This window comes from Vigna angularis, chromosome 6 (assembly GCF_016808095.1).
Source record: "Vigna angularis cultivar LongXiaoDou No.4 chromosome 6, ASM1680809v1, whole genome shotgun sequence".
NCBI classification, from domain to species: Eukaryota; Viridiplantae; Streptophyta; class Magnoliopsida; order Fabales; family Fabaceae; genus Vigna; species Vigna angularis.
This window is the reverse complement of record NC_068975.1, coordinates 1103037-1118035: the sequence shown is the minus strand read 5'-3', so window position 1 is coordinate 1118035 and position 14999 is coordinate 1103037. Positions and strand designations below refer to the sequence as shown.

The window sequence follows — 14999 nt, the reverse complement described above, 5'->3', positions numbered from 1 at the left end:
ACTAACTACCCTAGATTATGTAACAGCCCTAATTTTCTGAGTGTCATTAAAAGGCGCCAAAATTTAAAATTTCGCAATGGAGAATAATTTTTACAACTCAAATATTCAAATTCAAATGTTTGCAAATACATAAATCTGTAAAACTTCCTTAAAATAAATAACCACACAGACTTTATAAGATCACTGTTGAAAGTTTGTCCCATCTCGCACATCTACCCGAGATCGAGCATATATGCATCTACCCCCATATAGCATAAACATTATACGATCATCGTCACACACACACAAATAAGTACGAGTGAGCTAATCGAATAAACCTTAATACACCAATACATCATTTACACCATACCTTCCAAACTTTACAGTTATCTTTTCATATAACTTCCAAACTTTCGGTGCTCCAACAATCTCTTCCTTAGTAATTGTCGTTGGCAGATCTTCCTTTATTCAAGAACTTATTCTCCTTTATACTTTTCTCCTCTCTCTATCTATGTCTCTCTATATATGTATTTTTGTGTCTCTATATCTTTTTGTCCTTTTTTTACGATAGGATATGTATTTATACAATCGTAATATCATTGTAATCTTGTCTTAATTGTAAATTAATTTACAATGAACAATATAGGGACATAATTGGTCTTGATGACAATATATTTCAAAAATCAATCAAATCAAATAATATCTGAGACATTTATTATAATTGTTATGAAAAAATATGTATAAAATCCTTGAACTCTTGCGCTCTAGGGTTGACAAAATTGATTAAAAACAAATAAGATTCATTTTATTTCATTATTATTTGTTATTATATTTTTTCTTTGCTTTAAATTAAAGTTTGAAAATTTGGAAAAAATTTGTTTTATTTAATTTATTATATATTTTTTTAAAAAAACTTATTTTATTTTATTTGTTATATTTTTATTTTCTTTTTTACCTACATTAAACAAAAATATATTTTATTATTATTCTGTTTTTTATTTTTAAATTATTTATTATTATTTATTAATTTATTACTTATCCGGATGAAATTAGATGTATTTTATCTTTTATCAATAACTACCTAGAGTAATCTCCCTTATTAATTTTTTTTCGGATCTTATAATATTATGGTATAACTTTTTCTTTTTATATAATTTGTTATTTTGTGTGTTACTTTTATAGTGATTTTTATATTGTAAGTGAATATAAATGATTATATATATATATATATATATATATATATATATATATATATATATATTCACTTATTTTTTATGATTGTTTTATCGGTAGCTTATTTCATATATGTTTGAGTTTGTGTGTTTGTGAATGAAATTATCAGCGATGAACGTGAGGAGATAATGTTACATATGTTCTAGATGCGTGACTGATTCGAGAGGATGAGAAATAATTTTGGGATTTATTTAAATTTATTTTTGTTTTATAAGTTAAGACAATATAATTGAAGTTCCTTATTTTATTACTCAAAATAATGTAATTGGATAGGTTTTTTTTTAAATACGTTTTTCACATTAGGATGGATTTTGAATTTTACTAATTTTTAATAACATATGACATTTCAAAAATCGAAATATTACAATATCTCTTATTTTTTCGGATCTTACATTCTTGGGCTAAGGAAATTGATTAAAAATAAATTGAATTTATTTTATTTTATTATTATTTGCTATTGTATTTTCTCGTTGAATTAAAGTTTAAAAATTTGAAAAAAAATTGTTTTATTTAATTTATAATATTTTTTAAAAAAATTATTTTGTTTATTATATATTTTTCGTTTTCCATTAAATAAAAATATATTTTTCTATTATGTTGTTTTTTATTTTTATATTATTTATTATTATTATTTTATTTTTACTTTTTATATTATTAATTTATCCGGAGATGTTATGATATAAAATAAAGTATTTTATCTTTTATTAATAACTGTCTAGAATAATCTCGCTTATTAATTTTTTTTCCGGATCTTACAATATTATGATATAACTTTCTTTTTATGTAATTTGTTATTTTTTGTGTTTCTCTTATAGCGATTTTATATTGTAACTGAATAAAAAATATTAGAATATATATATATATATATATTCACTTATTTTTTAATCTCTTTCAATAACATTTTCTTCTACAAAAGAATTATCTTAAAGGAAGTAGAGAAAAAAAATAGTAATTTAAGAAAATCTCTGTAATATAATTTTAAAGCTTAAAATGAAATATTTCTTTATTAAAGTCATTAAACTTAACAACGTAAAGTAAATTTTCATATACTCTTTCTAATTTTATAATGAATTAAATGTTTGTATAAGTTTATCTTATCTAATAACTTGAAGTTTTAACAGAAGCTGAAATTGTAGAAACCACAAAAATAAAAAGGATCCTATAAAAATATGAAAATTTATAGGAACCCGTGGTGGGCCACTCTAGATAAAAGGAAGATAAGGGTAATATGGAGATATATGATAGAAAGATAGGGTTAAAAAAAATTGATTATAATATTTACTTGAATGTTAAATGCATAAAATCATGTAAATCGTTGTTTCAAAAAGTGCATCGTATCGTGTTGTGTAGCGTGTTCCCCAAAAGATAGGAAAAGCAGAGCAAAGATAAGGAAGAATCATCAGGTATTAACGTGCATCTCCTTTCCAAGTTGTGTTCTGTGACAAAATTGATTCAAATAGTTTGAATTGGAATTGGGTATAGAAAATTAGGATTAGGTTTAGAATTAGAATTAGGGTTGTTGAATTTTGAGTGAAGATATGCAGATCAGATAGAGGCCTCATGGGGGAGGGTGGATCAATGACTAAGCGCAGCAGCGGCAGCAACAACCTTCACAATCCTCTCGCTCTTCTTCTCCGATCCTTCCACGGCATGTCTTCCATCGAATACCGATTCCGATCGCCGTTCGATTCCTATGCCGTCGCTTGCGAGGCCTTTTCCGAACCTCATCCTCTTTGATATTTCACCTCTTATCTTTCTCTCTCTCTCTCTCTATCTCTTTCTCTCTCTCTATATCTATCTATCTTCGCGCCATGGCCTCTTCCCACGTTACCGAGAAAGACCCCACCTCCAGATACGCGCGGGTGCGTTACCTTCTTATCATTGCTTTCATTGTTTATTTGTTGGTTTCTTTGATCGATCTTCGTGACGTTCTTATTTTTCAGTATGATGAAGTGCTGGGGAAAGGAGCCTTCAAGACTGTGTATGTATCTCTCTCCGACTCATTTCTGTGGGGATTTTGTTGGTTTGTTATTGAATTCTTTGAATGTTGTTGTTATTTGATTGTTGAACGGGGGCAGGTACAAAGCGTTTGACGAAGTAGATGGAATCGAGGTTGCATGGAACAGGATCAGCGCGGAGGACGTTGTGCAGACGCCGCAGCAGTTGGAGAAGTTGTACTCGGAGGTTCACTTGCTCAAGACCTTGAAGCACGACAATGTCATCAAGCTGTACAATTATTGGATCGATGATACCACAGCCACTGTCAACATGATCACCGAGTTGTTCACCTCCGGGAGTTTGAGGCAGTTCAGTTTTCTTATTTTCCTACACTAGTTCTTTTTATTGTTCTGCCTCATTCGATTTTAGGGTTTGGTTGGATTGATTTTCTTGATATTCTCTCTGTCGTTTGTTGAATGTGATTCTTTGATCGAGACAAGTGTCTAAACCAATCTGAATCACGTATTTACATTGAGATAGTGTCTTATCCGGTAGATGTAATTTGAGGTGTGTGCCCAGGGTATTTACGTTCAAATGTGGTTTTCTTCTTCTTCTGTTATAGATTTTCTAAATCTGAAATGGACCAAGCCTTTTGCTTTCTTTTTCTCATGAGCTAAGTTAGCTGAATTCTCCCCATAAGCTGTTTTATTTTCTGTTTCATAGAGTTGATTTTGATGACATTATTTGCCGCTATTAAATTGATTAAGATGGAACCCTATGTTCTTCTTAATCACTCGTTCACGTTGAAACATGTGTTTTTTGTTTGAAAATGCATGCATTGGTATTCTAAAAAGTACAGGGGTTATGCTTTTGTGCTTTCCTACTTTTGTGATTATCTTATTCATGTGTGTCTTGCCTGTACAGGTACCGTAAGAAGCATAAGAATGTGGATATGAAAGCCATTAAGAACTGGGCACGGCAGATTCTCCGTGGCTTGTGTTTTCTGCACAGTCAGACTCCTCCTGTCATTCACAGGGATCTGAAATGTGACAATATTTTTGTCAATGGGAATAGTGGACTGGTTAAGATCGGAGATCTTGGATTGGCAATTGTTATGCAACAGCCTACTGCCCGTAGTGTCATCGGTAATATAATAGATTTACTTGTGATCTACTTCTGAGGTTATTGCTCAATGAGGCCTTGTAAATTAAACAGATGGCAACCTTTTTCAATCTTGGTGCAGGTACACCGGAGTTCATGGCCCCAGAGCTTTATGAGGAGGACTACGATGAACTTGTTGACATATATTCCTTTGGTATGTGCATCTTGGAAATGATCACCTGCGAGTACCCGTACAGTGAATGTAAAAATCCAGCTCAGATATATAAGAAAGTTTCCTCTGTAAGTCTGCTTCAGTGGAGTTCGTTAAATATTTCATGTCTGTTTTATTTTTCTCGTTTTTTAATTATTTTTTTATTTATGACTGGTTTATCTTGTTTTTTGGTCATTACTCATGAATTTGTTTTTTATTTTTATTTCTAGGGTATAAAGCCTGCTGCTCTTGCTAAAGTAAATGATCCTGAAGTGAAGCAATTCATAGAGAAATGTCTAGTTCCAGCATCAATGAGACTGTCCGCATGTGAACTACTCAAAGACCCATTCCTTGCGACTGAAAACGCAAAGGAGATCAATCCTGATATACTGCAGCTGCCTAATAGTCCTCATATCAAATTGATGAATCCACCAGTGTGCAAGCCTCATCCCATGGAGATAGATTTTAACTCCAGGCGTAGCTCACCAGGCTCGTCTGTGGGAAGAATTGAGGAAATTTCTCAGGTTTCAACTTTTGATCTTGTGAAGATGACTGAGAATAACGAATTTAGGCTAAGAGGGGAGAAAAATGCTGAAAGTACAATTTCACTTACACTGCGAATTGCAGATGCACGTGGTGAGATATCTTCTGTTCCCCTGTTACTGTGTGGTATATGCCTGTTGTTAATACTTAGTATATATGTATGTAGGTGGAGCAAGGAATATCCATTTTCCATTCTACATCGATTCTGATACAGCAATTTCCATTGCTGAGGAGATGGTGGAACATCTGGAACTCACACATGAGGATGTGTCTGTCATTGCAGAGCTAATACAAGATATGATTGTTAAGCTTGAGCCCAACTGGAAGCCTTTGTGTGAGAACCTCTCATCTGTGACAGATCATTACAGGGCCCCTTCAGAAGTTCAGAATGAACAGTTGAGCTGTGATTGGCCATTACAATCAAGTGATTACGATATGAAGACGATGTATGAAGATCTAGTTCGTCCGGGGCCTGTGGATGGAGGTTATCAGGAGAAGCAAGAATCTGTTATGTCAGATATATCAGCAGAGTGTGGGATTACGATTGCCTCAGATTCTAAAGATGTGGAACCCGACATTTTCATTTTTGATGAATTCTGGGAGGGGTTTGATGTATTCAATTCCAATTCAGATGACAGGTTTAGTGGGCAAGAGGATGGACAAAAGAATCATTCAGAGAACTCAGAAGGCTCTCTAATCAATTCATGTTGCAGCCCATCTAAAAACTTTGACATGTCAAGCACTGGTTCTCTTACTATAGTTGACAAAGACCCTTCAGACGACCTGCAGTTGGAGCTTGAAGCAATAGAAACACAGTATCAACAATGCTTTCGTGAGCTTGTGAAGATGAGGGAGGAAGCCATAGAGAATGCAAAAAGGAGATGGATGACAAGGAAGACACCGGTTACGTGATGCATTACGATGATTTTGTTTGATTGTTATTGTTTTTGTTTTTAATATTTTTTTGGCATTCTTTAACATCATTCTATTTCTGATTGCTTGTACGTTTTGCTTTGAATGGATAGTCTTTTGTTGGAATGGATAGTCTTTCAAACATATACATCTAACACAAGATAAATAAAAGCTTCAAAGATGCTCCTACTCTTGATCATTCATTTGATTTAAGGTGTATCATTTTTGGGAGCTAGATTCTTCATTTACTCACTATTATAACATTTGTTCTAACTTGTGTTATAAAATGGGTATTTGACCCTGGTGGAGAAGCATACAAAACTCCAAAGAAGATAAGGAAGTTTGCCTTGTTCCATGTTGAAGATTTGAGGGCAAATATTTTTTAAGAGGGAGGGAATGATGGCAAATCACCTAGCCATGGTCAAGCATTTTCAAAAGAGTGGAAGTCATCCAAAAATATGACATCAACTCTAACTTGTGAGCCACCTTTAGAGCTATCATGAAGCATGTATTGAGGAGTAGTGTAGGATATCTAGGCCATTGTATTCAACCATGTAATGTAGGTTTGTTTAAGGCTTGTATCAAGGCCTAAGTAACATAGGATTTTCTTTAAGTTAGACATCCAAGCCAAGTGGAAAGTGTGTGCCATGTGTCATGCATCCATTGGAGAGGGTTTGCTTTTTAGAAGTGGCCAAATGACACCCTAAGAGTGGAGATGATTTCCTTTTGGTAGTGACCACATGTCCCTCCACCATTGGAGATTATTTGTTTTTAGTATGACACTCTAGGAATGGAGAGGATTGTGTTTTGTGAGTGACCACATGTCCTCCCATCATTGGAGAGGATTTGTGGACACTTGTCCATTCCTTAGAAGGCTTCATTTTTTGCCAATGAGAGCAAAGGTAGGAGATCATGCTTTTAGGGTTAGAAGAAGACACCCTTAGCCTATAGAGGTGTCTCCACCCTTGTATTTCATCTTTGATGTTGAGTAATGTTATGTTGTCCATTTTTTGTCATACTACTCATCTTAGAAGATCAAGACTAGAGCAACCCATGAGGCCCCTATGGTCACCTTCCTCCTTGAGTTGACCTAACCTCTCTTGGAGCCACCAAACACTACACCACCACCACCACCACATCTCCTAGATACCATGAGCTTCTACCCTATCCACACCTTAGCTCATCATCCTTGAACCATTTACCACCACATTTCCACACCATTCATCCAAGGAAACACCTCTCCGTGCACATCTCCTAGCCTTTGCCCAACCTAGCCAAGGAGGTTGCTATCAATAACATTACTAAATTCCAAGATCAAATACAAAGGTGGAGACACCTCTATTTATAAGCCAAGGTGTCTCCTTCTAACCCTAAAATCATGATCTCCCACCTTTGTTCTCATTGACCAAAAATGAGGTCTTCTAAAGAATGGACAAGTGTCCACAAATCCTCTCCAATGATGGGAGGACATGTGGCTACTCACAAAGCACAATCTTATCCATTCTTAAAGTTCCATGTGACCACTACTAAAAGAAAATCCTCTCCAATGGTGGAGGGACATGTGGCTACTACCAAAAAGAAAAAATTTTCACTCCTAAGGTACCATGTGGCTACTTTTTTAAAAGGAAATCCTCTTCAATGGAAACATGACACATGACACATACTTTCCACTTGGTTTGAATATCTAACTTAGGAAAAATCTTATGTTACTTAGGTCTTAATACAAGCCTTAATCAAACCTACATTGCATGGTCGAATAAAAGGCCTAAATCATACATTATTCCTTCTTCTTCCATGATGGCCCAAGTGAAACACACCTTTGTTTCTCCTTCTACGAATAGTTCTTCTTGAAGGAGCTTGGTCATACTTCTAGTGGTTGGAGCCTTGGCTATAAGTTTGTCATCAATATGTTTTTGACATGAAATGGATATCTCCATACTCTATATCTTGTTATTTTTAGTGAAATATTGAAATAATCAAATATGATAAAATCTATACTTAAAACAAGTTCGTGTAAAAATATACATATTGGTTCGTGTAATCATACTCTTAAAATATCAAAGAAAACTATTTATGTTCAAATTAGTTTTAACAATACTATTGTGACTATATGCATGAGGTTGGGTGATTTCTTGGTCTTGCATCGGTACTTGTGGATTCAAGGTACACAAAAGGAAACACCTTTTACCTCTTAAACTACAACAAGAAATGCTATTCGAACAATATCGAATCAAGAGATGCAATGAGAAAAATAATGATGAAAATGTCTGACTTCAAAAGAGAAGCAACATTAAGAGCTCGTAAAAATGTAAAAATGGTATACTATTAAATTTTATAAGAGATATAACTCATGTCACATGCTAAAACTATATTTTCCTTGTTTCCTTAATTTCTTTTATATACTATGTATTCTTTATCACGTTCTTATTTCCCACATAGTCGCAAAACCCACGATTTGGTTATGGACAAAATCAAAATGGAACATCTAATATTTTAGAATTGGCAATGCCATCCAAATCCATGTTAGGGATCCCCTGATCATAACCATAAGATTATAACTTTATTATAATGATGAAACAATTACAATAAGATATTAAAAATGAGTAAAGATTATGAAATCTAATAAATTGTATAAGAATTTATTAATTTTAAGGAACCATTTGATCCACTCTTACAATGGCAAAGAGTAATAAATTAAAACTGAAAAAAAAAATATACATATCAAGGGTTGCATGCATTAGGAAATATAAAAAGAACACAAAATCAGTATGTTTGCAATTATCTTAATAGGCTCGGGAAGAGAGCACATAGGAAGAACCCAATAACTATGAGTGAAAAATTTAAATTTGGGTGAGGTGAAGAGGTACTAGAAGGAGACATGGGAATGTCGCCAAAAGCAGTTGGGTAAGAAGTTGCGGATTGAGGCAGTGAAGACGGAGAAAGTGTGTCGGTGTTTCCTCCAACTCCCACAGTTATGTGAAGCTTTTGATGCTTTTGGCAATGACCAAACTCTGCACTGGTGAAGTAAAACTCCCCTACTGATGTAATGTTGAACAACGAGTTCCCATTGTTCATGTACAAGATTGGATCTTTAAGGTTGCAGCTGTTGTAGGACTCCTCTGTCACTTGAATCAATGAATCTTGGCTTGGTGGGTACAGAAACACTGCACATATTCGACATATTAGTGTTGAATTGGCAAAGCTTTTGCAAAGATGGGGAGTACAGGATATGAAGGAAGAACTTACAGAGGGAATCACCGATCTTGAGGTTGTGATATTTGGACCATTTGTCATAGACTCGTGAATTTGATGAAGTGGGGATCCCCCAGGAATCTAGATCTCCAACTTTGTATTGGTCACTTTCCACCTTGGTTTGGAGTTGAACCCAAGTAGCAAAGAGATACACCAAAAAGAGATTAAATCTAAAACCTCTAAGAAAGGGCATTTTGATTCTGACCAGGAACTGGAATTTTCCTAGATTTAAGAAGCGAGTGAGCAGAGATGTAGTGCGCCACTGCAAGCTTTTGAAGATGATATCAGAATGATTCCTTAGTGTCAATTTACCTTAAAGCCCTCTTCCTCCTAAATACTAATCAAGTATATGACCAAAAATTGATGGTTTTTGTGTGAAAAATAACCAAGCTGTGTGTGAATGTGGTACTATTGTTGGAAAAAGATGACATAAGTAAAAGTAAACGGTTGAACGGAGAAAAATATATTATGACACTCTTTTATATTTATTTAACGTAAGTTATATAGATAAAATAGTTTAAAAAGTGTAAATTTTTATATTATTTAAAAAAAATAGAAAATAAGTAAAATTAATATTAAATGAATGTAAAATATTTAAATGTGTTAAAAAAATTTTATGTTTGATTTGAAAGTGGAAAAGTAAAAAATATTACAAGGGCTATAATTGGCATGTGGCAGCTGGCAGTGTGATTGTGTTTGAAAGGTTTGGGAGTTTCATAATTGTATCGTGTATATGAGAAACAGTACTGTTACATAATCATGTGGTGCATAGATATGGCAGCAAGCAAGCTGTGGAGGCACATCACATGGTTTAGTAAATGCATACAAAAACAATTCTGGTCCTGTAAATTCTATTTAAATATTTACTAAAAATGTAATTACCAATATTTTTTTCTTTAAGATAATGTAATTATTTTTACAAAATTAAAAATAAAAACTAATGAGTTATTCAATATAATTATTTAATTGACTTAATAATGTAAAAAAAAGAATATTTCTAATTAATAATAGATTGCCGACATATTTAATTAATTATATAATATTTTAATAAAATTTATAATATAATATCAATGTATAAAAATATTATTTATTAATTACAATTTAATTAGACATATAAAATAACATGAACATTTAGATTGCGACATGCACAATAAATGCTAGTTTCACGAAATAATAAATGTTTAAAATTAACTATTAATGCCATTTTTTTTTTGCTTTTTACTTGATCCGTCCTTACGTTTTAATCTCTATACTTAATCAAAGATGCAGCTTTTTCAATTGGTACAACTCATTAATAATATACAACTGCTATAAAATATAGTTCAAGATATATTAAATATATTAAATGGATAATGATAATTTAACAATATTGTTTGACAATATTTTGACACAGACCACGTGTCAAAATGTGACTGGTCCATATGGAAATGAAAATAGAAAATGTAAAGTGACATGGAAATAGAATTCGAGGCAAGGTTTGAATTGAGAGGGTTTCAATTTAACCTTCAAGAATTTGAATTTGAGGCACTTTTAGAGAGAGAATGCGAACATTTTACAGAAAGAATCCAAGTTCATAGAGAGAATGCGAATCTTAGAGAGAAGTTCTTCCCTCCCACCCACCCACCCATTTTCGTGTCCATTAAGAGTGTCGCCAGAGTGCTGGAGTTCCGCCGTTGACGAAACCCACCAACCCACCGATGTAGTCACAGCCGGAGTGCTGGAGAGAACCCGAACCCTAGAGAGAAGGACTTCCCTCCCACCCTCCCATTTTTGTGCTTCTTCCGAAAAGCGTGTGTTTCGATCATCATTTAGCAACGTTGTTGAAATTAAAGGTTCTTGGAGATGTAAGTCAATATTAGAAGTTCAACAACACCTTGATGTAAAGGTGTCATCTTCGTAGTTGGCTTGTGTGTGCAAAACCTTTTCCTGAAGTACCCACTTATTTTGCCTTCTATACCACTACTGTTTCTGCAGCATGAGTTTGACAAAATATGCTTCCTTGTCCACGAAATTGCTCATAAGTGGCATAATAATTGGTTACACATCACTTTTAAGTTAAAAAAATGACGAGACATAAATTAGGCAGTCCAAAATGAGTGTCATCATCCTAGTTGACTCGCTTGTGCAAAGCCTTTGCCTAAAGTATCCACTTATTTTGTCTTTGATACAACTTATGTTTCTACAGCAAGAGTTTAACAGAATATGCTTCCTTGTTCACAAAATTGTTCATAAATGGCATAATAATTGGTTACACATTATTTTTAAGTTAAAATAATGATGAGACATAAATTAGGCAGTTCAAAATGAGTGTCATCTTCCTAGTTAACCTGCCTTTGCAAAACCTTTGCCTAAAGTAGCCACTTATTTTGTCTTTAATACCATTGCTATTCTACACCATGAGTTTGACAAAATATGCTTCCTTGGCCACAAAATTGTTCATAAATGGCATGATAATTGTTTTCACATCAATTTTAAGTTGAAAAAAATTATGAGAAGTAAATTAGGCATTCCAAAATAAGTGACATCTCCGTAGTTGACCCGCTTGTGCAAAACCATTGTCTCAAGTACCCACTTATTTTGCCTTCGCTACCATTGATGTTTCTGCACCATGAGTTTGACAAAATATGGTTCCTTGGCCACGAAATTCTTCATAAATAGCATAATAATTGGTTCCACATCACTTTTAAGTTGAAAAAATGATGAGACATAAATTAGGCAGTCCAATATGAGTGTCATCTTCCTAGTTGACCCGCCTATGTAAAACCTTTGCCTAAAGTACCCATTTATTTTGTCTTTGATACCACTAATGTATCTGCACCATGAGTTTAACAAATATGCTTCCTTGGCCACGAAATTGTTCATAAATGGCATAATAATTGGTTCCACATTACTTTTAAGTTCAAAAACTGATGAGACATAAATTAGGCAATCCAAAATGAGTGACATCTTTCTAGTTGACCCGCGTGTGCAAAAATTTTGCCTAAAGTACTTAGTTATTTAGTCTTTGATACCACTGTTGTATCTGTACCATGAGTTTGACAAAATATGCTTCCTTGGCCACGAAATTGTTCATAAATGACATAATAATTGTTTTCACATCAATTTTAAGTTGAAAAATTATGATAAGTAAATTAGGCAGTACAAAATGAGTGACTTTTAAGATGGAACAAGAGAGTGTACCATGATGTGCATAATTTGAAGGTATATTTCTCGGGCACGACAACAAGATTATCCATATTAAATCCCGTATATATTTCTTTACGAAAATCCGTAATGGATAGGCAAACTTAATAAGTGTTTCGAATAAGACTTTTGAGGTCTCTAGTTCAAAGCACTTAAACCTGTTCATGATTCTCTATAATCTAAGTTACATTGTTTGCTCTCTCCTTTTTGTCTAAACCGTGTGAGAGTGTACTTGTCAAAAACACTCCGACGTTCAGAATAAAGATAATTAATCAGAATAAATTACCTAATTGCCCATAAATAGCAGTTATTGCTCAAATTAATTATCAATTAATGACGATTCCGGTTCTATCGGGTCTTTCCTCGTTGGATGGTTGACCGCTCGGTCCTTGGCTGACTGAATGGTCATACAGGACACAAGCCCCCCGAGCCCAAGAAACTCTTTATTGGAAGAGGTGCGCAGAGATTATTGTGAACTTGAGAGATGTTGTTCACGTTGTATTAGGGAGTCTGTTTTCGATGAGCTTTTAGTTTTCGTTCCTTTTTTTTACTTGATCAATGAGCTTTAAAAGTTTACTATGAACGTTCCCTAGCAGTATAGAGTTCACGGAGAATGTTCCTCACTAAGCGATAAGCTCTAGGAGTTCACTTAGAACGTAGGCTGGATAAACACAAGTGAGAGTTCATAGAGAACATTCCTCACCGAGCGGTAAGCTCTTGAAGTTCACGTAGAACGTTCTTTAGGCTAAATAAACGCGAGTTAAAGTTCACGGAGAACCTTTCTCACCGAGCGATACGCTTTAGGAGTTCACTTAGAACGTTCCCTAGGCTGAATAAACGCGAGTGAGAGTTCACGGAGAACGTTCCTCACTGAGCGGTATACTCTATGCTGGCCAAGTGGTTTGTATGCAGGGTCCTATCATCTGCACTGAAGAAAAATAGGAATTTGAATTTGAACGGTCAGAAAAAGTGTAGCCAATCAAACCAACACATTTAAAAGTTTAGTCAATTAGTATCAAGCTAGCTTAGGTTATAAGGCCGGATGGCCGGACAAGCAAGACTGCTCGATCTTCGATTGTGGATCTGCCACCGCGTTTGGATAGGTACTAGTTTGGTGTAAATAGAAGTCTATTGTGCAAGTTTAAAAGCACTAGTGAATATTTGAAAATCAAAATGAGGAAGTCACATTAGGATGTGTCACGGGTAAGGTATAGGTACTTAGTATCCTTTAGCCTGTACAAAAGAATAACGAAAGATGCTAATAATGACTGTATGGACAGACATAGCTCGGGAGAAGCTAAATAAGAGTCGAAGTGCCCAGTTGAGGCTTAAACAAAAGCAATACTATCAATATTGAAACCTTAATTCAACTAAAGGAGAAGCTTAGAGAGAGCTGCAACAGTTGTCTAAAGATTTGTAATCATTGTATCACACATTGAGAGGCACATTAGATTAGGCATACAATTGAAACATTCCTCCTGGAAACTCGTAAGGGGAGTATTGAAATCAAGATTTAGGGTATACATATGCATGAACTTCTCCGTTAAGTTCAACTTCTGGAAACATGAGCATGTAACAGTATCGTTCCCAACAAATAATTGAATAACAACACTTTGTATTGTATTATGTATTAAGTATGGGTTTCTTACAATGAAGTATGAAAAACTCTAAGACCATGTATCAGAATAGAGAAACAAATGGAAACAGCATAACAGAGAATAAAGAAATCCCAAAGAGGGCCAGAGAAGGAGAAAGACAGATCATAAATTCCACACCCTATTTCTTTTGTTTTCCTCTTTTATATTTACTTTAACCTCCAAACGTAATCCTTGAGTGCTGATTTAGTTACTCTTTTCCTCTCACTTTTTCGGTTCACCATGATTTCATCATTACCATCCACGTGTCCCACTCCTCTAACGGTATTCCCATGCATTTCATCAGTCATTTCTTCTACACTCGTGACATTTCCTCCCCATAAAAATCAACCTTGTCCCCAAGGTTGAAGTTAGGATAAACATCTTGGACTAGTGATAGATCTTCCCAAGTAGCTTTAGTTGTATCCATTCCTTCCCATTGGACCAAAACCTGAGGAATCTGATCATGGCCACGTAGAATAATTCTAGACTGCAATATCTTAGATGGTTGAACAATAGGACCAAATTCATCAGTCAATAGTGGAAGAGGAACATATGGTTGTTGATGTTCACCTTTGCAAGACTTCAACAAAGAAACATGAAACACGGGATGAATCTTGGCAGAAGCTGGGAGGAGTAGTTTGTAAGCCACAAAACCAATTTTCTGCAAAACTGGAAAAGGACCAAAATATCTAAGTCCCAATTTCTGATTTTTGCGTAAAGCAACTTAGTGTTGCCGATAAGGTTGAAGCTTAACTAAAACCAAATCACCGACGTTAAACTCCAAATGTAATCGTTTCCTATCTGCATATTTCTTCATATAGTGCTGAGCTTTTAGCAAATTATTGTTCAACTGACATATAACTAAATCACGGTTCAACAATAATTCCTGTAAGGAAGGAGGGTCTTGATGGTCTACAGTATACTTGGTAATTGTGGGAGGATGTCAGCCATAGACTGCTTGGAAAGGAGTCATACCAATGCTGGACTGAATTGAGGTATTGTACCAAAAC

The 14999-nt window shown here is 34.4% G+C and overlaps 2 protein-coding genes across 4 annotated transcripts; one reads left to right on the top strand and one right to left on the bottom strand.

Annotated features, from left to right (window-relative positions):
* The first annotated feature begins 2448 nt into the window (after positions 1–2448).
* On the top strand, positions 2449–6120 carry LOC108343140 (serine/threonine-protein kinase WNK8). Of its 3 annotated transcripts, none has more exons than XM_017581225.2 (8): positions 2449–2615; positions 2749–3074; positions 3156–3193; positions 3291–3518; positions 4075–4295; positions 4394–4551; positions 4693–5098; positions 5172–6120. In XM_017581225.2, the coding sequence occupies exons 2-8, from the start codon at positions 3024–3026 to the stop codon at positions 5915–5917; spliced, it is 1848 nt and encodes a 615-aa protein (XP_017436714.1). In that variant the 5' UTR covers positions 2449–2615; positions 2749–3023; the 3' UTR covers positions 5918–6120. The 3 variants fall into 3 exon arrangements, with proteins under 3 accessions (XP_017436714.1, XP_017436716.1, XP_017436713.1); XM_017581227.2 differs by having other exon boundaries at positions 2521–2615; positions 2757–3074; XM_017581224.2 differs by having other exon boundaries at positions 2533–3074.
* A 2415-nt stretch (positions 6121–8535) lies between these two features.
* LOC108342497 (stellacyanin) lies at positions 8536–9444 on the bottom strand. Its single transcript, XM_017580280.2, has 2 exons — positions 9164–9444; positions 8536–9081 (listed from the first exon to the last, which is right to left on the bottom strand). Exons 1-2 carry the CDS (start codon positions 9360–9362, stop codon positions 8696–8698), a joined length of 585 nt encoding a protein of 194 aa, XP_017435769.1. The 5' UTR covers positions 9363–9444; the 3' UTR covers positions 8536–8695.
* Positions 9445–14999: the final 5555 nt, after the last annotated feature.

Bases quoted from the DNA above. Each gene is read 5' to 3' on its own strand.
- LOC108343140 (XM_017581225.2), top strand. From the start codon at position 3,024: ATGGCCTCTTCCCACGTTACCGAGAAAGACCCCACCTCCAGATACGCG. The intron at 3,075-3,155 runs GTGCGTTACCTT...CTTATTTTTCAG, and splicing joins CCACCTCCAGATACGCGCGG to TATGATGAAGTGCTGGGGAA. The intron at 3,519-4,074 runs GTTCAGTTTTCT...TTGCCTGTACAG, and splicing joins ACCTCCGGGAGTTTGAGGCA to GTACCGTAAGAAGCATAAGA.
- LOC108342497 (XM_017580280.2), bottom strand. From the start codon at position 9,362: ATGCCCTTTCTTAGAGGTTTTAGATTTAATCTCTTTTTGGTGTATCTC. The intron at 9,082-9,163 runs GTAAGTTCTTCC...GAATATGTGCAG, and splicing joins CAAGATCGGTGATTCCCTCT to TGTTTCTGTACCCACCAAGC.